General features: G+C 48.7%; 1 protein-coding gene across 2 annotated transcripts in view; it reads right to left on the reverse strand.

The window, feature by feature from the left end:
- The window catches only part of VAC14 (VAC14 component of PIKFYVE complex), a 209,289-nt gene that overhangs the window by 180,734 nt on the left and 5,201 nt on the right, over positions 1 to 23,354 (reverse strand). For both annotated transcript variants that reach the window (XM_068260029.1, XM_068260028.1), the window contains exons 3-5: positions 9,290 to 9,457; positions 8,124 to 8,186; positions 1,382 to 1,489 (exon numbers count right to left, since the gene is read on the reverse strand). In XM_068260029.1, the coding sequence (XP_068116130.1) occupies positions 1,382 to 1,489; positions 8,124 to 8,186; positions 9,290 to 9,457 (339 nt within the window). The remainder of the gene's footprint in view (positions 1 to 1,381; positions 1,490 to 8,123; positions 8,187 to 9,289; positions 9,458 to 23,354) is intronic.

Consider the following 23,354-nt stretch of genomic DNA (forward strand, 5'->3'; position numbering starts at 1 on the left):
CTACAGCTCCCCACTGCCAGAAGCCCCCCTAGACCTCACTACAGCTCCCCACTGCCAGAAGCACCCCTAGACCACACTACAGCTCCCCACTGCCAGAAGCCCCCCTAGACCTCACTACAGTCCCACACTGCCAGAAGCACCCCTAGATCTCACTACAGCTCCCCACTGCCAGAAGCACCCCTAGACCTCACTACAGTTCCCCACTGCCAGAAGCACCCCTAGACCTCACTACAGTTCCCCACTGCCACTAGCCCCCCTAGACCTCACTACAGTGGCCCACTGCCAGAAGCCCCCCTAGACCTCACTACAGTTCCCCACTGCCAGAAGCCCCCCTAGACCTCACTACAGCTCCCCACTGCCAGAAGCCACCCTAGACCTCACTACAGCTCCCCACTGCCAGAAGCCACCCTAGACCTCACTACAGCTCCCCACTGCCAGAAGCCCCCCTAGACCTCACTACAGCTCCCCACTGCCAGAAGCACCCCTAGACCTCACTACAGTTCCCCACTGCCAGAAGCCACCCTAGACCTCACTACAGCTCCCCACTGCCAGAAGCCACCCTAGACCTCACTACAGCTCCCTACTGCCAGAAGCCCCCCTAGACCTCACTACAGTTCCCCAATGCCAGAAGCCCCGCTAGACCTCACTACAGCTCCCCACTGCCAGAAGCCACCCTAGACCTCACTACAGTTCCCCAATGCCAGAAGCCCCGCTAGACCTCACTACAGCTCCCCACTGCCAGAAGCCACCCTAGACCTCACTACAGCTCCCCACTGCCAGAAGCACCCCTAGACCTCACTACAGTTCCCCACTGCCAGAAGCACCCCTAGACCTCACTACAGTTCCCCACTGCCACTAGCCCCCCTAGACCTCACTACAGTCCCCCAATGCCAGAAGCCCCCCTAGACCTCACTACAGCTCCCCACTGCCAGAAGCCCCCCTAGACCTCACTACAGCCCCCACTGCCAGAAGCCACCCTAGACCTCACTACAGTTCCCCAATGCCAGAAGCCCCCCTATACCTCACTACAGCTCCCCACTGCTAGAAGCCACCCTAGACCTCACTACAGCTCCCCACTGCCAGAAGCCCCCCTAGACCTCACTACAGCTCCCCACTGCCAGAAGCCCCCCTAGACCTCACTACAGCTCCCCACTGCCAGAAGCACCCCTAGACCTCACTACAGTTCCCCACTGCCACTAGCCCCCCTAGACCTCACTACAGCTCCCCACTGCCAGAAGCCCCCCTAGACCTCACTACAGTCCCACGCTGCCAGAAGACACCTGAGGATTCGTGTTACTTAGAAAAGGCTTTCTCAACTGGGGTGACCATCTTCCCCTGCTTAGCAGCATCAAAAAATTTAAATACCATATTAATCTCTTACCCAGGAAATGATGAACTGCCGGGCATACTGGTTGTTTGAATAGATTCTCTCTCGCAGGAGAGGGACAAAACTAATCAGATCAAACTTGCTGCTTTCCGTTACAATGTCCTGTAATGAGAACAAGCTAAAGAATTCATCCGATATGATGGACATGAGATTCATAATATATACATAGCATACACCTCACTGTACCACGTGCAGAAGAATTATTACATGTTCCTTGGAAGAATGGATAACACAGCACAGAATAGGAGCATTAACCATGTCATTGTCCTTGATAGATTTCTAATGGCGCTCGTGACAAGAAAGTTATACCAGATGTCGTAACAGGTCCGATGCCAATGCTCCTCTGTCCTCCAGACTGTCGCTCTCCCCTCCCTACGTTTGTAACCCACATCTGGGTCATGGTCTTCTGCGCATGTGTGCCTCTCGTGATCACATTCTCGTTGCCGGGAGCACACTGCGATTGCACAGTTCAATTCACTCTGAACCGCACAAGAGCAGAGCCCTCCCGGCCACAGGGGTGCGCTCACGAGAGATGACCCGGGCGAGGGCTGTGATCTTACGGAGGGGAGAGCGGCGACCTGCAGGACAGCAGATCTTCGGTATGGAAGCTGATAGACTCCTAGAGGCTGGAAGAAGTCGCAGCTTAATCTTTGTTAGCTTCGCCTCATGTTATTATTACTTAATTTAGCAACTATTGAACAGCACGATGAGCGTAATCCCACTAAACAAAACGCTGCTCCTCTCCTTGCACTCCTCGTGTTCCTCCCCAGCAAAAAGGCAATCTACAACCACTGGATCTATGCCACACCTACAGGAATATCTGACGTCTATGATGAATTGGGCCACATGATGCCGCTAGACCGGCTAGATACAGAACTACATATCTGATGATGCAAATAAAAAAGTGTTCATGAAGCCTTGTAAATACTCCGGAGTCAAAAACTTTAATAAAAAGATATGTAAAAAAAAATACTCAGAGTCGACATTTCTTTTAGGCTTATTTTTTCATTTTGCTCAAGAATTCCAAATGGAGGGGGGGGGGGGGGGGGGGGCAGGACTTACCCCATTTTGGTACTATGTCAATTTGCATATTTTGTTCTGTTTAAAAGGACTGTTTAGGTACATTTTTCCATTCATCCTTCCTAGAATTATACAAAGTCTGCCCCATACTGTTCCCACCACCAGACTTCACTGTTGGCATGGTGCTTTTTGTGGTGAGGTGCAGTGCAATTTCTCCTCCAAATATGGCCAGTGTGATAACATCCAAAGAATGTTGGCCTCATCTGATCCCAGTATACTCTCCCAGTATTTCAATGATTGCCCAAACGTTGTGGAGCAAACTTTAAGATGAGATTTAGCATACTTTTCCTCCAGCAGTGGAGACTCGTGCAGTGAGTGCACACAGAGCTCATGTCAGTTATTTGCATTACTTACTGTATGCGCTTAAAGGAAGCCAGAGACAGCATAACCTATCTGATCCAACCTCATAAGCATGGATGCGTCCCTTGACATCTCAGACGTGCTTTATGAGGCTGGAGGAAACCCCGGGTAAGTATCAAATCTTTAGGTTATGCCGTCTCTGGTACACTTTAAAGAGGAACTCCAGTGAAAATAACGTAATGAACAAAAAAGTGCTTCATTTTTACAATAATTATGTATAAATGATTTAGTCAGTGTTTGCACATTGTAATATGTTTCCTCTCCCTGATTTACATTCTGACATTTATCACATGGTGACATTTTTACTGCTGGCAGGTGATGTCAGTGGAAGGAGATGCTGCTTGCTTTTTTGGCATTTGGAAACAGCTGGTATTTCCCACAATGCTCCGACGTCACCCAAACACCACACTTCAGCTGTGTTCATGTACTTTAGGGGACCCAGCAGGAAACCTCATGGGGAAATTCAGCTAACATGATTGGGTGGACAGTCACATCACCCTCTTCTTCTCCAACTGCTCGGTGTCAGATAGGTTGTAGTGAACTCCACCCACACTATTCGGCCAATCACAATGCTTCGTGCTGTAGAGAGTGCTGTGATTGGAGAACTGTTCCCTATGAGGTTTCCCTGCTGGGTCGCCTAGCTGTACTTCAGCAGCATTCAGCAGTGACCTGCAGACAGGGTCAGGGGGCGGTCACCTACGTGCAGCAGTGATCCTGCAGACAGGGTCAGGGGGCGGTCACCTACGTGCAGCAGTGACCTGCAGACAGGGTCAGGGGGCGGTCACCTACGTGCAGCAGTGATCCTGCAGACAGGGTCAGGGGGCGGTCACCTACGTGCAGCAGTGACCTGCAGACAGGGTCAGGGGGCGGTCACCTACGTGCGGCAGTGACCTGCAGACAGGGTCAGGGGGCGGTCACTTACGTGCAGCAGTGATCCTGCAGACAGGGTCAGGGGGCGGTCACCTACGTGCAGCAGTGATCCTGCAGACAGGGTCAGGGGGCGGTCACCTACGTGCAGCAGTGATGTGCAGACAGGGTCAGGGGGCGGTCACCTACGTGCAGCAGTGACCTGCAGACAGGGTCAGGGGGCGGTCACCTACGTGCAGCAGTGACCTGCAGACAGGGTCAGGGGGCGGTCACCTACGTGCAGCAGTGATCCTGCAGACAGGGTCAGGGGGCGGTCACCTACGTGCAGCAGTGACCTGCAGACAGGGTCAGGGGGCGGTCACCTACGTGCGGCAGTGACCTGCAGACAGGGTCAGGGGGCGGTCACCTACGTGCGGCAGTGACCTGCAGACAGGGTCAGGGGGCGGTCACCTACGTGCAGCAGTGACCTGCAGACAGGGTCAGGGGGCGGTCACCTACGTGCAGCAGTGATCCTGCAGACAGGGTCAGGGGGCGGTCACCTACGTGCAGCAGTGATCCTGCAGACAGGGTCAGGGGGCGGTCACCTACGTGCAGCAGTGATCCTGCAGACAGGGTCAGGGGGCGGTCACCTACGTGCAGCAGTGATCCTGCAGACAGGGTCAGGGGGCGGTCACCTACGTGCAGCAGTGACCTGCAGACAGGGTCAGAGGCGGTCACCTACGTGCAGCAGTGATCCTGCAGACAGGGTCAGGGGGCGGTCACCTATGTGCGGCAGTGACCTGCAGACAGGGTCAGGGGGCGTTCACCTATGTGCGGCAGTGACCTGCAGACAGGGTCAGGGGGCGGTCACCTATGTGCAGCAGTGACCTGCAGACAGGGTCAGGGGGCGGTCACCTATGTGCGGCAGTGACCTGCAGACAGGGTCAGGGGGCGGTCACCTACGTGCAGCAGTGATCCTGCAGACAGGGCCAGGGGGCGTTCACCTACGTGCAGCAGTGATCCTGCAGACAGGGTCAGGGGGCGGTCACCTACGTGCGGCAGTGACCTGCAGACAGGGTCAGGGGGCGTTCACCTACGTGCGGCAGTGACCTGCAGACAGGGTCAGGGGGCGGTCACCTATGTGCGGCAGTGACCTGCAGACAGGGTCAGGGGGCGGTTACCTATGTGCAGCAGTGACCTGCAGACAGGGTCAGGGGGCGGTCACCTATGTGCGGCAGTGATCCTGCAGACAGGGTCAGGGGGCGGTCACCTACGTGCAGCAGTGATCCTGCAGACAGGGTCAGGGGGCGGTCACCTACGTGCAGCAGTGACCTGCAGACAGGGTCAGGGGGCGGTCACCTACGTGCGGCAGTGACCTGCAGACAGGGTCAGGGGGCGGTCACCTACGTGCGGCAGTGACCTGCAGACAGGGTCAGGGGGCGGTCACCTATGTGCGGCAGTGACCTGCAGACAGGGCCAGGGGGCGTTCACCTATGTGCAGCAGTGATCCTGCAGACAGGGTCAAGGGGCGTTCACCTATGTGCAGCAGTGACCTGCAGACAGGGTCAGGGGGCAATCACCTATGTGCAGCAGTGACCTGCAGACAGGGTCAGGGGGCGGTCACCTACGTGCAGCAGTGACCTGCAGACAGGGTCAGGGGGCGGTCACCTACGTGCAGCAGTGATCCTGCAGACAGGGTCAGGGGGCGGTCACCTTCGTGCAGCAGTGATCCTGCAGACAGGGTCAGGGGGCGGTCACCTACGTGCAGCAGTGATCCTGCAGACAGGGTCAGGGGGCGGTCACCTACGTGCAGCAGTGATCCTGCAGACAGGGTCAGGGGGCGGTCACCTACGTGCAGCAGTGATCCTGCAGACAGGGTCAGGGGGCGGTCACTTACGTGCAGCAGTGATCCTGCGGACAGGGTCAGGGGGCGGTCACCTACGTGCACCAGTGATCCTGCAGACAGGGTCAGGGGGCGGTCACCTACGTGCAGCAGTGATCCTGCAGACAGGGTCAGGGGGCGGTCACCTACGTGCAGCAGTGATCCTGCAGACAGGGTCAGGGGGCGGTCACCTACGTGCAGCAGTGATCCTGCAGACAGGGTCAGGGGGCGGTCACCTACGTGCAGCAGTGATCCTGCAGACAGGGTCAGGGGGCGGTCACCTACGTGCAGCAGTGATCCTGCAGACAGGGTCAGGGGGCGGTCACCTGCGTGCAGCAGTGATCCTGCAGACAGGGTCAGGGGGCGGTCACCTGCGTGCAGCAGTGACCTGCAGACAGGGTCAGGGGGCGGTCACCTACGTGCAGCAGTGATCCTGCAGACAGGGTCAGGGGGCGGTCACCTACGTGCAGCAGTGACCTGCAGACAGGGTCAGGGGGCGGTCACCTACGTGCAGCAGTGACCTGCAGACAGGGTCAGGGGGCGGTCACCTACGTGCAGCAGTGATCCTGCAGACAGGGTCAGGGGGCGGTCACCTACGTGCAGCAGTGATCTGCAGACAGGGTCAGGGGGCGGTCACCTACGTGCAGCAGTGATCCTGCAGACAGAGTCAGGGGGCGGTCACCTACGTGCAGCAGTGATCCTGCAGACAGGGTCAGGGGGCGGTCACCTACGTGCAGCAGTGATCCTGCAGACAGGGTCAGGGGGCGGTCACCTACGTGCAGCAGTGATCCTGCAGACAGGGTCAGGGGGCGGTCACCTACGTGCAGCAGTGACCTGCAGACAGGGTCAGGGGGCGGTCACCTACGTGCGGCAGTGACCTGCAGACAGGGTCAGGGGGCGGTCACCTACGTGCAGCAGTGACCTGCAGACAGGGTCGGGGGGCAGTCACCTACGTGCAGCAGTGACCTGCAGACAGGGTCAGGGGGCGGTCACCTCTTCATGCAGTGCTGTATGGGTACTGTCCCACTAGAGCATAGTGTGAAGCAATCCCTGCTAACTATACAGGCAATGTAGGGGCCCTATAACAGGTTTACCAGGCAGTTCTCAAACATCAGGAGGGAAACGTCAGTAATCCCTTCAGCTTCCTATGGACAAAGTGAAGATCTCCCCAAAATGCACATCTCCATGATATACAAAGCAGGTGAGGTAACTAGCAAATCAAAGCTGCTAGCTGATTGGTCTCTAATTAGCTCTGATTTGCTAACTGCCTTTATTCTTCCTGGGTAAGGGGAGATTTCTGCTCATCACTGACTTATGTTACCAGGCAATCTGTTAATGATTTAGGCCTCTGTCACAGTGGTACGTTAAAGTCGCACGTTAGAAAATGTATAACACAAACTAATGCACAGCAATAGTAAGTCCGTGCGACACTCACAGTGCACACGTTGCGTTGTGTGTAACGTGTAGCGATATTTAGAAAGTGCTGCATGCTGTGCGTTTAGCAATAAATCTGCTGCGTTGTGTGTTGCACATGCTCAGTAATGTTTTTTTTATTGGTTTTTTTTAATGTAACGCATGCGCCGTTTTCGTTCCATCAGTATGCGATGAAAACGGCGCACCGAGAGACACATAACATAGTGCAAAATAACGTCCAATTTCATAACCTACATGCGCTGCGTTAGGGGCACGTTGTGCGAGTTGCATCAAACGCAAAGTCCCACTGTGAAAGAGGCCTTAACCACTTCGGGACCAGACGCCTAACCCCCCTTGAGGTCCAGGGCATTTTGCGGTGGAGGGGGAGGTGGGGCCGGATCCCGTTTGTGGTGTGCTGGGCTGTGTGTCCCCCATGGAGGCAGGTATCCCCCCTGTAGCTGGAAGCCATGGCTCACCTTCCAGGCTCCAGCGATGAGCCGCAGAAGCCACCTCTTCTCCAGCCGGCATCTCCGCTCCAAATGACGCTCAGGTCGGGTCGTGGCTTGATGACGTCATCAAGCCAGGACACGGCGCTGACGTCAGACGGAGCAGAGATGCCGGCCAGAGCAGAGGGGGGCGCCGATCGTCGGTGGAACAGCAGGGAGGTGAGTGGATCCTCTTTTCCCCCCTGCCGCCGCCAAAGTGATCACTACGATCCGCCGGCGATGGCTGCTGATCACTCGGGGGAGATGCCAGCTGTCACATGACAGATTAACCTCCCCTCTCGGGCGCGCACGATCGCGTCGGGAGCGGTTCTTTAGCGCGGACGTTGAATCAACCTACGGCTGTCCCCAATAGGTTAATGCACCTGTGTTATTTATTTACATATTCTGCATACATGGTATATTGGGATGATCAATGAGATGCAAATACTTCTAAGAGGATACAAGATAATGCAAATTATTCCAAGTGGATGCAGGATTATGCTAATTCTTCATGTTACTGTATGCAGCTTGAAATGGACCAATCCAATCCCAGAAATGGTTCATAGGATTGGACAAGCCGCACACACAGACAGAATTGACATAATGACGCACCAGCTCAGAATGATGTGTATCTCATGGCCCCTCCCCAATGCTATATACTCCTGCGTACCTTCAGCAGTCGGTCCAGCAGCTCAGAACCACTCTTTACATTGGGGTCTGGGTCAGCAGCGAGCTGTATGAGGCAGAAGAGAGAAGCAAGTCACTATCACCATCCAACATCTTTATGTAAACTGAACAGAGTGTACAAGATAAAGGCCGGAGGGAGCTGGAAACCAGCCACACACCAAGTCCAGAATGTCTGCTAACCCCACAAGCAGCTAGAAGCAGGCCAAGCCATTAATAGGTGTGCTGCTGCCCCCTCCAGACAGGTGGAGGAACTACGGCCACAGTGTCTGAACAGCCTTCAGAATCAGGAATACAAAGTCACACTACATACAAAATGTGTAAAGTGCTTTTCTCCCGTAAAAACTCAAATGGCATAAGCTTGTTTAAGGTCAGTGTTCTCCCCAGGCTCTTTTGGTGAGCACCCGGCTGTTATCAGCTCACCTCCTCCTATTCTGTAAGCAGTGTTGCACACAGAAGCTCCGGCCTGCATTCTCTCATCCTACCCCATCCGGCTACTTTCTCATGCCACCCGGCTGGAAACAATTTCCGGGGAGAACACTGAAGATCAATACATTAATGTGGTTTGTGATGTGCTACATGGAAAAGTTATGTGATCAAAAATGCCACTCTAAACAGGTGGCTTTTCCGTTTTGATTGAAATGCCTCCAGGGGTTGGAGCGGTCTTAATTGGGTGTAGCAAGGCATTTCAAAGGGTAGGAACAGCATGACAGAAGGCTCTGGCTCCAAAGGTTTCGAGTTGGAGTTTTGAAGTGGATTCTTCCCATTTTATGGGTAGCCAGTGGACTGAGGAAAGGATTGGTATTATCTAGATAGAAGAAAGCATTTGCCCCAGGCAAACAGATTGCAAGTCAGCACTGAAAACCAGCCACCTATAAGCTTCTAAGATGTAAATACGGCCCTGCCCACTACCGATCCTGCTGCTGGCCAGGCCTGTAGCTTTGGATGGCGTTCTTTGCGTTACTGGCTGAGAACAAGGAAGTGGGGTCTGGTGTTATAGCGCCACTGGTTGCAGGCATGTTCCATGTAACAGCCAAGAAATGCTGAAGTCTAAGGATAAGCATGACAGCCAGACAAATGGCACTTGTAGAAGAGGTTTAGCACTCCCAGCACCCCCACTACATTCCGGGGAACAGAGGATCGCACAATTACCTTGCTGAGTCCATCGAACAACACGTTGAAATGAGGCAGGACTGAGCCTCTCGCCACCTTCACAATGTTGTACAGAGCCTCACAGGCGTAATACCGCAGCCGGCTGTCCGCGTCATTGAAGCAGGTGAGCACAGGCTCTATCAGTTCCCGCAGGTACTGGCCAGAGTCCTGAGTACGAGAAGACACAATATTACTGACGGCATTCCCAGCACAGCACAAAGCACAGCATAATGTACAGCACAGAACAATGTACAGGACAGCACACAGCACAGCATAATGTACAGCACAGACTATCAGTTCCCGCAGGTACTGGCCAGAGTCCTGAGTACGAGAAGACACAATATTACTGACGGCATTCCCAGCACAGCACAAAGCACAGCATAATGTACAGCACAGAACAATGTACAGGACAGCACACAGCACAGCATAATGTACAGCACAGACTATCAGTTCCCGCAGGTACTGGCCAGAGTCCTGAGTACGAGAAGACACAATATTACTGACGGCATTCCCAGCACAGCACAAAGCACAGCATAATGTACAGCACAGAACAATGTACAGCACAGCACACAGCATAGCATAATGTACAGCACAGGCTCTATCAGTTCCCGCAGGTACTGGCCAGAGTCCTGAGTATGAGAAGACACACAATATTACTGACGGCATTCCCAGCACAGCACAAAGCACAGCATAATGTACAGCACAGAACAATGTACAGCACAGAACAATGTACAGCACAGAACAATGTACAGCACAGAACACAGCATAGCATAATGTACAGCACAGCCTCTAACAGTTAACGCAGGTACTGCCCAGAGTCCTGAGTACAGGAAGACAGAAGATTACTGCCGGGCATTCCCAGCACAGCATAATGTACAGCACAGGCTCTATCAGTTCCCGCAGGTACTGGCCGGAGTCCTGAGTACAGGAAGACAGAAGATTACTGCCGGGCATTCCCAGCACAGCATAATGTACAGCACAGGCTCTATCAGTTCCCGCAGGTACTGCCCAGAGTCCTGAGTACAGGAAGACAGAAGATTACTGCCGGGCATTCCCAGCACAGCATAATGTACAGCACAGGCTCTATCAGTTCCCGCAGGTACTGGCCGGAGTCCTGAGTACAGGAAGACACCTAATATTACCGCCGGGCATTCCCAGCACAGCACAAAGCACAGCACAACTTGCAGCACAAAGTACAGCACAAATCAATACACAAAGCAGAGATCTAATGCTGGAGTAGAGAAATATACAGATCAGTAGAGGAAATGCAGCAACAGAAACCGAGGCAGAAAATAATGACTGACAAGGCTAAACACTTCCCATCCATGGAATAAAGCTGAACTGCAGGCTGTTATGGCTGGCACCACAGAACTCTCACATTTCCTTTAAAGTGATCCTGAGCAGGTTCTAAAATCACAAATTCCACATACCTGGAGCTTCTTCCAGCCACAAGGTCTCCCAACGTCATCCTGGCCCCATTATTGTACGACTTCGGCCTGAAGAGTCCTGCGCATGCGCGGTTCTCTAATATCGAACAACGCATACACAGGACTCATGCCGGCACGATGATGCGTATGGTCCGCGGCGGGAAGCAGCCCTGGCAACTTAAGGCCGAAGTCATACAATAACGGAGCGCCCAGCAGGACCGGGAGGGGAGCCAGGAGGACGCCAGGGACATCGCAGCCTACGGTGGGCTAGAGGAAAGGAGCCAGGAGGACGCCAGGGACATCGCAGCCTACGGTGGGCTGGAGGAGGGGAGCCAGGAGGACGCCAGGGACATCGCAGCCTACGGTGGGCTGGAGGAGGGGAGCCAGGAGGACGCCAGGGACATCGCAGCCTACGGTGGGCTGGAGGAGGGGAGCCAGGAGGACGCCAGGGACATCGCAGCCTACGGTGGGCTAGAGGAAAGGAACCAGGAGGACGCCAGGGACATCGCAGCCTACGGTGGGCTGGAGGAGAGGAGCCAGGAGGACGCCAGGGACATCGCAGCCTACGGTGGGCTAGAGGAAAGGAACCAGGAGGACGCCAGGGACATCGCAGCCTACGGTGGGCTGGAGGAGAGGAGCCAGGAGGACGCCAGGGACATCGCAGCCTACGGTGGGCTGGAGGAGAGGAGCCAGGAGGACGCCAGGGACATCGCAGCCTACGGTGGGCTGGAGGAGAGGAGCCAGGAGGACGCCAGGGACATCGCAGCCTACGGTGGGCTGGAGGAAGCTCCAGGTAAGTTCAAATTGGTATTTTAGAACCTGCTCAGGGTCCCTTTAAAGGGAAACGTGCAAGTCATGTGAGGTAAGTGAGAGTCCTGTGGTGCCGGCCATATTTGTTTCCTTTCATACAATACCGGTTGTCTGCCAGCCCTGCTGGTCTTGTTGGTATCACACACCTGAATGTAGAAAGAGTGACAGGACTGCCAGGCAACTGGTATTGGTTAAAAGGAAATACAGTAGCAAGAAAAAGTATGTGAACCCTTTGGAATGATATGGATTTCTGCACAAATTGGTCATACAATGTGATCTGATGTTCATCTAAAGGGGCCTATACACCTAACGATTTTCCCGCCGATATACAGCAGATTCCATCACTGTGATCAAATCTGCTGTGAAATCATTGCGCAAACGCTGACAGAACGATCAATTTCCGTCTGAAATCAATTGTTCCCGTCGACCCGTCCGAGCAGAAGATTTCGCTCGATCTCCGGCGGGTCGGGAGTGCGTCGATAGTGGCGTTCCAATGCCCGACGACCGACGCTAGCTGCAATACATTATCTGCTCTGGTTGGCGTGTGTCCCCGCTCTCTCCGCTGTCACTTCTCCGTGTTCGGCTCCTCCAGCTTCACTGAACTTCCTGTCCCGGCAGGAAATTTAAACAGTACAGCGCCCTTCCAGCAGGAAGCTCAGTGAAGCTGGCTGGCGGCGGCAGCTTCACAGACTGATCAGTTTCAGGCTGAAATCGATTCACAATCTGTTTGCAGTAAAGGCAGCCATACGATCCCTCTCTGATCAGATTCGATCAGAGAGGGATCTAGCTGTTGGTCGGATCTGATGGCAAATCGACTAGTGTATGGCCACCTTAAAGAGGCACTGAAGCGAAAAAAAAATTATGATATTGTAGTACAGCTAAGAAATAAAACATTAAGATCAGATATATCAGTCTAATTGTTTCCAGTACAGGACGAGTTAAGAAACTCCAGTACAAGCCATTAACTCTCCAACTAAGTCTTAAGCTGGCCATACACTGGCCCGATTTGCCGCCGTTTCGAAAGCAGATTCGCTCACTGGGATCGAATCTGCTGCCAATCGTTCGCGCTACACGCCGAATTTCGATCCATTTCGTCCGATCCCGTCGTTCGCTCCGTGCGGAAAATTACCGTCGATCGCCCGTGCGATCGCTAGCAGCGTTCGAGTGCCCGACGACCGACGCAATAGAGCCCGCATACATTACCTGCTCCGCCGGCGCGACTCCAGTCCCCCGGTCACCGCTGCTCTGTCTGCGCTCTGGTCTCCAGGTCCGGCTTGCCTCACTTCTTCTAGCACGGCAGGAAGTTTAAACAGTAGAGCGCCCTCTACTGTTTAAACTTCCTGCCGGGCTAGAAGAAGTGAGGCATGCCGGACCTGGAGACCAGAGCAGAGACGGAGCAGCGGTGACAGGGGGCAGTCGCACCGGCGGAGCAGGTAATGTATGCGGGAGGGGGGGGGGGGGGGGAGCGGCGGCAGCAGCAGCACCACCACAACAGATTGTGAATGGTTTCAGGCTGAAATAGATTCACAATCTGTTTGCAGTAAGGTGGCCATACGATCCCTCTCTGATCAGATTTGATCAGTGAGGGATCTATCTGTTGGCCGAATCTGATGGCAAATCGACCAGTGTATGGCTACCTTTAGTGGTGGAGAGGGCAGTTATCTGACTTTTATTATCTCAACTGTAAGTGAACTATTTACTTTTTCTCTGCCAGAGGAGAGGTCATTACTTCACAGACTGCTCTGAAAGAATCATTTTGAATGCTGAGTGTTGTGTAATCTGCACATATTATAGAATAATGCAATGTTAGAAAAAACACTATATACCTGAAAATAAAAGTATGAGAATATTTTCTTTGCTGCTAATCTTCTAGTAATTATTCATAGTACACAACCAATTCATTATATCATTTTTTTTTTCGCTTCAGTGTCTCTTTAAGTCACAGCAATAGACAATCACAGTCTGCTTAAACTATACCACACAAATCATGAGATGTTTCCATGTTATTGAACACAGCATGTAAACATTCATAGTGCAGGTGGAGAAGGTATGTGAGCCCTTGGATTTACTAACTGGTTTATCCTCCTATGGCAGCAACAACTTCAACCAAACATTTCCTGTAATTGCAGATCAGACGTGCACAACGGTTAGGAGTTTCCTCTTTACAGAAGTGTGTCAGTTCAGCGATATTCTTGGGATGTCTGGTGTAAATCGCTTTCCTGAGGTCATGTCACAGCATCTCAATCGGGCTCCGTGGTGCGCAGCTGGAAAGGTAAGGAGAGCCCAGGCTGGCAGCGGAGGGGTCACTGGAAGCCTCAGGATCATTCAGAGGCTTCTCTTACTCAGGGGCGTAGCTTAGAAAAGACTGGGCCCCATAGCAATTTTTCTATGCAGCCCCCCTTAGCGGCAGATTTTCAGGGAGTGAGGTGTAGAAGTTTGCCTCAACCTTGAAGGGGAAGGGAGGATTTGTTTGATCAAAGCTGTGGCTCATGTGGTGTTGCCACTGTCCAGTCCCCATAGAGCTGAACAAATGTATCCAATACAAAGTGACTGAAGCACACAGGAGTGGGGTAGGTTAGGAGTTAGTTTGAGTTAGATTGTAAGCTCCTCTGAGGACAGTCAGTGACATAACTATGTACTCTGTACAGTGCTGCAGAAGATGTCAGTGCTATATAAATACATAATATGGTAGGACATTACACTATGACTATGGTAGGATTAGAGTGTGAGCTCCTCTGAGGACAGTCAGTGACATGACTATGTACTCTGTAATGTGCTGCAGGAGACGTCAGTGCTATATAAATACATAATAATAATATGGTAGGACATTAGACTATGACTATGGTAGGATTAGAGTGTGAGCTCATCTGAGGACAGTCAGTGACATGACGATGTACTCTGTAATGTGCTGCAGGAGATGTCACTGCTATATAAATACATAATAATAATATGGTAGGACATTACACTATGACTATGGTAGGATTAGAGTGTGAGCTCATCTGAGGACAGTCAGTGACATGACTATGTACTTTGTAATGTGCTGCAGGAGATGTCACTGCTATATAAATACATAATAATAATATGGTAGGACATTAGACTGACTATGGTAGGATTAGAGTGTGCGCTCCTCTGAGGACAGTCAGTGACATGACTATGTACTCTGTAATGTGCTGCAGAAGATGCCAGTGCTATATAAATACATAATAATAATATGGTAGGATATTAGACTAGGACTATGGTAGGATTAGATTGTGAGCTCCTCTGAGGACAGTCAGTGACATGACTATGTATTCTGTAATGTGCTGCAAAAGATGTCAGTGCTATATAAATACATAATAATATGGTAGGACATTAGACTATGACTATGGTAGGATTAGATTGTGAGCTCCTCTGAGGACAGTCAGTGACATGACTATGTACTCTGTAATGTGCTGCAGGAGATGTCAGTGCTATATAAATACATAATAATAATATGGTAGGACATTAGACTATGGTAGGATTAGATTGTGAGCTCCTCTGAGGACAGTCAGTGACATGACTATGTACTCTGTAATGTGCTGCAGGAGATGTCAGTGCTATATAAATACATAATAATAATATGGTAGGACATTAGACTATGGTAGGATTAGATTGTGAGCTCCTCTGAGGACAGTCAGTGACATGACTATGTACTCTGTAATGTGCTGCAGGAGATGTCAGTGCTATATAAATACATAATAATAATATGGTAGGATATTAGACTAGGACTATGGTAGGATTAGATAGTGAGCTCCTCTGAGGAGAGTCAGTGACATGACTCTGTACTCTGTAATGTGCTGCAGGAGATGTCAGTGCTATATAAATACATAATAATAATATGGTAGGATATTAGACTAGGACTATGGTAGGATTAGAGTGTGAGCTCATCTGAGGACAGTCAGTGACATGACTATGTACTCTGTAATGTGCTGCAGGAGATGTCAGTGCTATATAAATACATAATAATAATATGGTAGGATATTAGACTATGACTATGGTAGGATTAGAGTGTGAGCTCCTCTGAGGACAGTCAGTGACATGACTATGTACTCTGTAATGTGCTGCAGGAGACGTCAGTGCTATATAAATACATAATAATAATATGGTAGGACATTAGACTATGACTATGGTAGGATTAGAGTGTGAGCTCATCTGAGGACAGTCAGTGACATGACGATGTACTCTGTAATGTGCTGCAGGAGATGTCACTGCTATATAAATACATAATAATAATATGGTAGGACATTACACTATGACTATGGTAGGATTAGAGTGTGAGCTCATCTGAGGACAGTCAGTGACATGACTATGTACTTTGTAATGTGCTGCAGGAGATGTCACTGCTATATAAATACATAATAATAATATGGTAGGACATTAGACTGACTATGATAGGATTAGATTGTGAGCTCCTCTGAGGACAGTCAGTGACATGACTATGTATTCTGTAATGTGCTGCAAAAGATGTCAGTGCTATATAAATACATAATAATATGGTAGGACATTAGACTATGACTATGGTAGGATTAGATTGTGAGCTCCTCTGAGGACAGTCAGTGACATGACTATGTACTCTGTAATGTGCTGCAGGAGATGTCAGTGCTATATAAATACATAATAATAATATGGTAGGACATTAGACTATGGTAGGATTAGATTGTGAGCTCCTCTGAGGACAGTCAGTGACATGACTATGTACTCTGTAATGTGCTGCAGGAGATGTCAGTGCTATATAAATACATAATAATAATATGGTAGGATATTAGACTAGGACTATGGTAGGATTAGATAGTGAGCTCCTCTGAGGAGAGTCAGTGACATGACTCTGTACTCTGTAATGTGCTGCAGGAGATGTCAGTGCTATATAAATACATAATAATAATATGGTAGGATATTAGACTAGGACTATGGTAGGATTAGAGTGTGAGCTCATCTGAGGACAGTCAGTGACATGACTATGTACTCTGTAATGTGCTGCAGGAGATGTCAGTGCTATATAAATACATAATAATAATATGGTAGGATATTAGACTATGACTATGGTAGGATTAGAGTGTGAGCTCCTCTGAGGACAGTCAGTGACATGACTATGTACTCTGTAATGTGCTGCAGGAGATGTCAGTGCTATATAAATATATAATAATAATAATAATAATAATAATATGGTAGGACATTAGACTATGACTATGGTAGGATTAGATAGTGAGCTCCTCTGAGGAGAGTCAGTGACATGACTCTGTACTCTGTAATGTGCTGCAGGAGATGTCAGTGCTATATAAATACATAATAATAATATGGTAGGATATTAGACTAGGACTATGGTAGGATTAGAGTGTGAGCTCCTCTGAGGACAGTCAGTGACATGACTATGTACTCTGTAATGTGCTGCAGGAGATGTCAGTGCTATATAAATACATAATAATATGGTAGGATATTAGACTATGACTATGGTAGGATTAGAGTGTGAGCTCCTCTGAGGACAGTCAGTGACAGGACTATGTACTCTGTAATGTGCTGCAGGAGATGTCAGTGCTATATAAATATATAATAATAATAATAATATGGTAGGACATTAGACTATGACTATGGTAGGATTAGATTGTGAGCTCCTCTGAGGACAGTCAGTGACATGACTATGTACTCTGTAATGTGCTGCAGGAGATGTCAGTGCTATATAAATACATAATAATAATATGGTAGGACAGTAGACTATGACTATGGTAGGATTAGATTGTGAGCTCCTCTGAGGACAGTCAGTGACATGACTATGTACTCTGTATAGTGCTGCAGAAGATGTCAGTGCTATATAAATACATAATAATAATATGGTAGGACATTACACTATGACTATGGTAGGATTAGAGTGTGAGCTCCTCTGAGGACAGTCAGTGACATGACTATGTACTCTGTAATGTGCTGCAGAAGATGTCAGTGCTATATAAATACATAATAATAATATGGTAGGACATTAGACTATGACTATGGTAGGATTAGAGTGTGAGCTCCTCTGAGGACAGTCAGTGACAGGACTATGTACTCTGTAATGTGCTGCAGGAGATGTCAGTGCTATATAAATACATAATAATAATATGGTAGGACATTACACTATGACTATGGCAGGATTAGATTGTGAGCTCCTCTGAGGACAGTCAGTGACATGACTATGTACTCTAATGTGCTGCAAAGGAGGTTAGTGTTTAACAAATATATAATAATCTGGGGGAACAAATAATTCAATAAAATAAAAACAAAACACTGAACAGCCAGGACTGGGCACCCCCTTGGCTATGGGCCCCACAGCAGCCGCTATAACTGCTATGGTGATTCTTGCGCCACTCCCCCTTCTGACGGACGTATTTAACTAAGTTACAGGTTTGCTTTGTAGCAAAACTGAAACATAATAGAATGTGGGGCTCTTTGGTTTGAACTGGAGACATACACACGTTAATAAGCTGCAAACACCCAGAAACACAAAGCGCTTGTGCACGTTGTCTACTATTCGTGCCCGAGCGCCTTCTGTCACTGGGCCTGCGGGGGGCAGTAAGGAAGCGCTGGTTGGGATTTCCTGGGAATACAGGTTTAGGATCTTGCACATGCCCAGTGTGTCTGCGCTCACCATGCACAGCTACAGACGCTTCTCAAAGAGACACACTGACTGCCCAGGAAGTAGAATAATAAAAAGCTGTTCCATTGACTAACGGGTGCTGCAGTTTATACGGTGCGATGCAATGAAAGCACCGCGCGTAGTGGAAACGGGCCCTTGTGCTGGGAATACACCGTGCGTTTTTTAGACAGATAGATGGCTCGATAATTTCCGGCATGTCCGATCTCACTTTCCATCATTTTACCACTCGATTCCTGATAGAAGGGAACGGAAAGAGATAAGAAAATATAAGAAAAATCGAGCGGGAAAAATAATTGAAATACGATCGAACGGCAAATCGACTGCAAAAACGCATGGTGTATTCCCAGCATGGAAGGAAGGTGACACCAGTGAACACCTGAAGACGCTCTATAATGTCACCCAAAACCATCATCCTCTATAATAATCCCTAACTGTCCCCGTCCTCCTCCTCCTGGCTGTGTGTCCGTCTGCGCATGTGTAGCTGACAGGAGGAGGAGGATGGGGACAGGGGGAGCGGGCGGCCGTTGGCGAGTGCTGCCGTGCGTCCTGCCGTCATTGCCCTAGCGCCCGTTTTCTAACTGGCAGGGTAAATGACAAGTGAGCAATAATTTCTAAACACACAACTCTAGTGTGTCTGTATAGCTATAAAAATCAGAATTTAAGGATGCCTACACATGCAATTTTGTTTGCCCACCTTTACCACTTCCATGATTTTGAATAGTATGAACAGATAGTGTAGGTAGACTTTCATACTACATGGGCGGTGGTTAAATTGGCCAGTGATTGTCTAATCAAAATTGGATGTGTGTATGCACCCTAAAGGTGGCCATACATAAATTAGAGATCTGGCTGTAGAATCACTCACTCGATCCGATCATTTTACCGAATCTAAGGGGAATGGAGGGTGTTCCAGTATGCCTGACTGAAGAAAAGCAGCCGATATCAGTCGATTGCACAGGAATCAGCAACTGTTTACATGTCATTCCAGTGACACGGAATCGATTTTTGCATTCAGAGCATGGAGGTACAACATTGGTCAGATCGATTAGTGAAGGTGAATCACATAGGATATCGCTTGTAATGTGTGGGCCACTAGTTGACCAATCTTCCATCAACCAAACTGAAGGTAATCGCCCAATAAAGTCTATCACTTAGTCGATTGAATCAGAATTGCTAGAGGGTTGGCTACTGTAAAGGATACCACCGCCAGCCACGCCACCCTGACCAGGAAGTAAGTTCAGGGGGTCGGTAGGCTGTACTGGAGGGGGCGGGGGGGGGGGGTGGAGAAGCGGTAGGGGCATGAGGACAGCCTACTAAACATCCATGTCGCCCCCCCCCCCCCGCTTTTTATTTCATTTGTGCGCTAAGGAATCCTTTATGGTGGCCATACACTCGTTAGATTAGCAGCAGGTAGATCATCCAATAGATTTCTGATCTGATGTGTTTAGGAACATTTTTTACTAGGAACAGATTTTCAAAAGATTTCAGTATGAAATCTATTGAAAAATCGATCTGATGGCATTTTTTTGCCATCAGATTTCCATTAGGGCCAATGCAAAATGATAAGCAATCTCAACAGATCCACCTAGATTTTCCAGCATGTCAGATCGATTGAAATCGACCGAAATCGGACGCAAATCGATCGGTCAATCGATATGCGATATCAATCGATATGCGATCAATCGATTTCGATCGATCGGCCGCTAATTAGCTCAGTGTATGGGCCCCTTTAAGTGCAATACCCACCTCCAGACATAACTGATAGCCCTGATAACCAGATCGGTGTGGTTGGATCCGCTCCATACCAGCAGCACTCAGATGGAGTCACTTTGTACACGTCTCTTATCAGACACTGATACCACAAGGTAAAGGGAAATATTTACTTACTGAACACTCAGGAGAGCTCCTTCCCCATTATCAGGGCTTTCTTCTGCTTAGACAACAACTCAATCTATAGACCTACAGATTACTCCCTAGGTTAAAAAAGTCTCATATCAAGGTTTACAACCACCAGGGCTTTTGTGCTAAATAGAAGTGGTCACACAACAGAACCAGTCTGTAAATATCTCTTCAATTGAAGAATAGCAATACATTTTTCCGACTGATTGTAAACATTTCAAAAATCTGACCAATGTACCACAGGTTACATTTTTCCTCAATTATGATAAAAATGATTGGAAACGACACCCATATATTGAGCAAATGATAGTACAATTGTACTCGAAAGTAATATAAAGAATGATTAATACCAAGAAAGAAGCACCTTCAGTGAGTCTCAAAAAGTTAAAAAAAATATAATGATCTTGCTGCAGATGAAATTGCAAAAAAAGTACAAATTTTATTGATTCCATCAAAACACGAACATACATTTACAATCACTTAAAAGATCCTCAAACACTGATTATAATCAGAAATCCTGGGTAAAAAAAAATCCCTTATTACATGAAGCTATCACATCCAATACGGAGAAGATCACAATCAAAGGTAACGCCTATAGTTCAAAAATATGGTGTGGTGTGAACCAGGCTGAGGTGCACGGATACACCATGAAAGTGCTGAATGCTAAATACAAAAGTATCAAAAACAGCTCCCAAAATTTTTTGATTACCGTATATACTCGCATACAAGCCGAATTTTTGACCCCCAAAAAGGGGGTCAAAAATTGGGGGGGTCGGCTTGTATGCGAGTCTTCCCTGGTGGTCTAGTGGTGGGTGGTGGGTGGTCCACGCCCCGCTCCCCCCCTCCCCGCGGCCGCCGCTGCTATTACCTGCTTAAGCAGCTGCCGCTTCCTAATCCGCATTCCCCTCTGAATTTTCAGCGTGTATCACAGCAGCGCGCCTGGCGCTGCTGCTGTGACGATGCAGGGGGCAGGAAAGAGCGGTTCCCCTGGTAACGGCGATACAGATCGCCGCTATAGGGAGCCGCGCTCTTTCCTGCCCCCTGCATCGTCACAGCAGCAGCGCCAGGCGCGCTGCTGTGATACACGTTGAAACTTCAGAGGGGAACGCGGATTAGGAAGCGGCCGCTGCTTAAGCAGGTAATAGCAGCGGGGGGAGGGGGGGGGAGCACTATCTACCTATACTGGGCACAATACTGGCTAAACTGGGCACTTTACTAGCCATACTTGGGCACTATACTACCCATACTGGGGCACTATACTAGCTAAACTGGGCACTATACTGGCTAAACTGGGCACTATACTGGCTAAACTGGGCACTATACTGGCTAAACTGGGCACTATACTGGCTAAACTGGGCACTATACTGGCTAAACTGGGCACTATACTAGCTAAACTGAGGCACTACCTACCCATACTGGGCTCTATACTGGCTAAACTGGGCACTATACTAGCCATACTGGGGCACTATACTAGCTAAACTGGGCACTATACTAGCTAAACTGGGCACTATACTAGCTAAACTGGGCACTATACTAGCTATACTGGGCACTATACTAGCTATACTGGGACACACTGGGGGGCTGCACCAATCCAGCATTTCCTACCCCCGGCTTATATGGGGGTCAATCATTTTTCCCTGGTTTTTCAGGGAAAAGTTGGGGGGTCGGCTTATATGCGGGTCGGCTTATATGCGAGTATATACGGTAAACCTTATAAAAATGAAACTGACAAATAACAAAAAGTGCTAAAAAATATTTTGAAGTAAAAAACTGGTGACTGTTCTAGTATATTATAGTGTAGACACAGTGCATGGATATGGTTTGGAGGCTCCATTGAGGCAGATGCCGTCTGCGAGCGCATAGGGCGCAGCTACTGGCCCCCATCTTTCATCGGCAAGCCACTGCACATTTCTTGCAGGTCACTTCATCTTGCACGGTTAGCAGTTCTTCTGTATTTATTGACAGGCGTTCCAGTGTTTACAACTATCATATCGATGCTGTTTGTTTACACTATAATATACAATAACAGTCACCAGTTTTTTACTTCAAAATATTTTTTTAGCACTTTTTGATATTTGTCCGTTTCATTTTTATAAGGTTTAAACAAAGATTTTTGATACTTTTGTATTTAGCATTCAGCACTTTCATGGTGTATCAGTACACCTCAGCCTGGTTCACGCCACACCATATTTTTGAACTATAGGCGTTACCTTTGATTGTAATCTTCTCCGTATTGGATGTGATAACTTCATGTAATAAAGGGATTTTTTTACCCAGGATTTCTGATTATAATCCAGTTTTTGGGGATCTTTTAAGTGATTGTAAATGTATGTTCGTGTTTGATGGAATCAATAAAATTTGTACTTTTTTGCAGTTTCATCTGCAGTAAGATCATTATATTTTTTAACTTTGAGACTCACTGAAGGTGCTTCTTTCTTGGTATTAATAAAAATGATTGGAAACTGAGAAAATTGCTTGTATGTATCCTATATAATAATTTGCAGGTGTCTCTGCATCTCATGTCCCTGTGTCAGCGCTTCTGCGCTACTGCCGCACTGACAGCTATTGGGACAGGACGCGAGGACTTGCCAGGGGGCAGGGCTTGTGCACCGACATGTGGCGGTGACAGACCTAGAGCCCGTTTTTAAAAGGGCTTAGGTCAACTAGTATAGTCATAAATTGACAATCTACCACACACACCATTCAATTTTCAAAAAAATTATCAGAAAAATCCACCATTCCTGAACGATTTATCTAAAAAAAAAATGGGAAATCCGATCAGATTTCTTGCACAAATAAAAAAAAGTTTTCGATTTTTCAGGAAATCTGATCTTTTTTTTTTAATCGAACTATGCTTTAAAATTGGATAATTTTATTGTATCGTGTGTGTCTTTACAGTTACCCTCCAACAACGTTGGGTCAGTTCCCAAAGACATTTCTAGAAACATTGGCCGTTGCGCTCATTAAGCACTGCCCATTCAAATGAATGGAGCGCGACAATAACGTTTGTTACCACTGTTCACATATTTTTGTTGTTGTAGAGTTACCGTAAATTAGGGCCAATTCAGTAAGCAACTGATAACACCCCGAGAGAGACTAGCGACCAATTTATCATCCACCACCCCAACATAATATAGGCCTACCAGATTATTGCTTTTGTAATTTTCTGTTGCCAACATGAGGTCTTACAATGTTCACTTACTTACCTCCCCATTTAAAGGAGTTATCCGGGATAAATAAAGTAAATAAACGCTACTTACCGGGGGCTTCCTCCAGCTCCAAGCTC

This window comes from Hyperolius riggenbachi, chromosome 11 (assembly GCF_040937935.1).
Source record: "Hyperolius riggenbachi isolate aHypRig1 chromosome 11, aHypRig1.pri, whole genome shotgun sequence".
NCBI lineage: Eukaryota > Metazoa > Chordata > Amphibia > Anura > Hyperoliidae > Hyperolius > Hyperolius riggenbachi.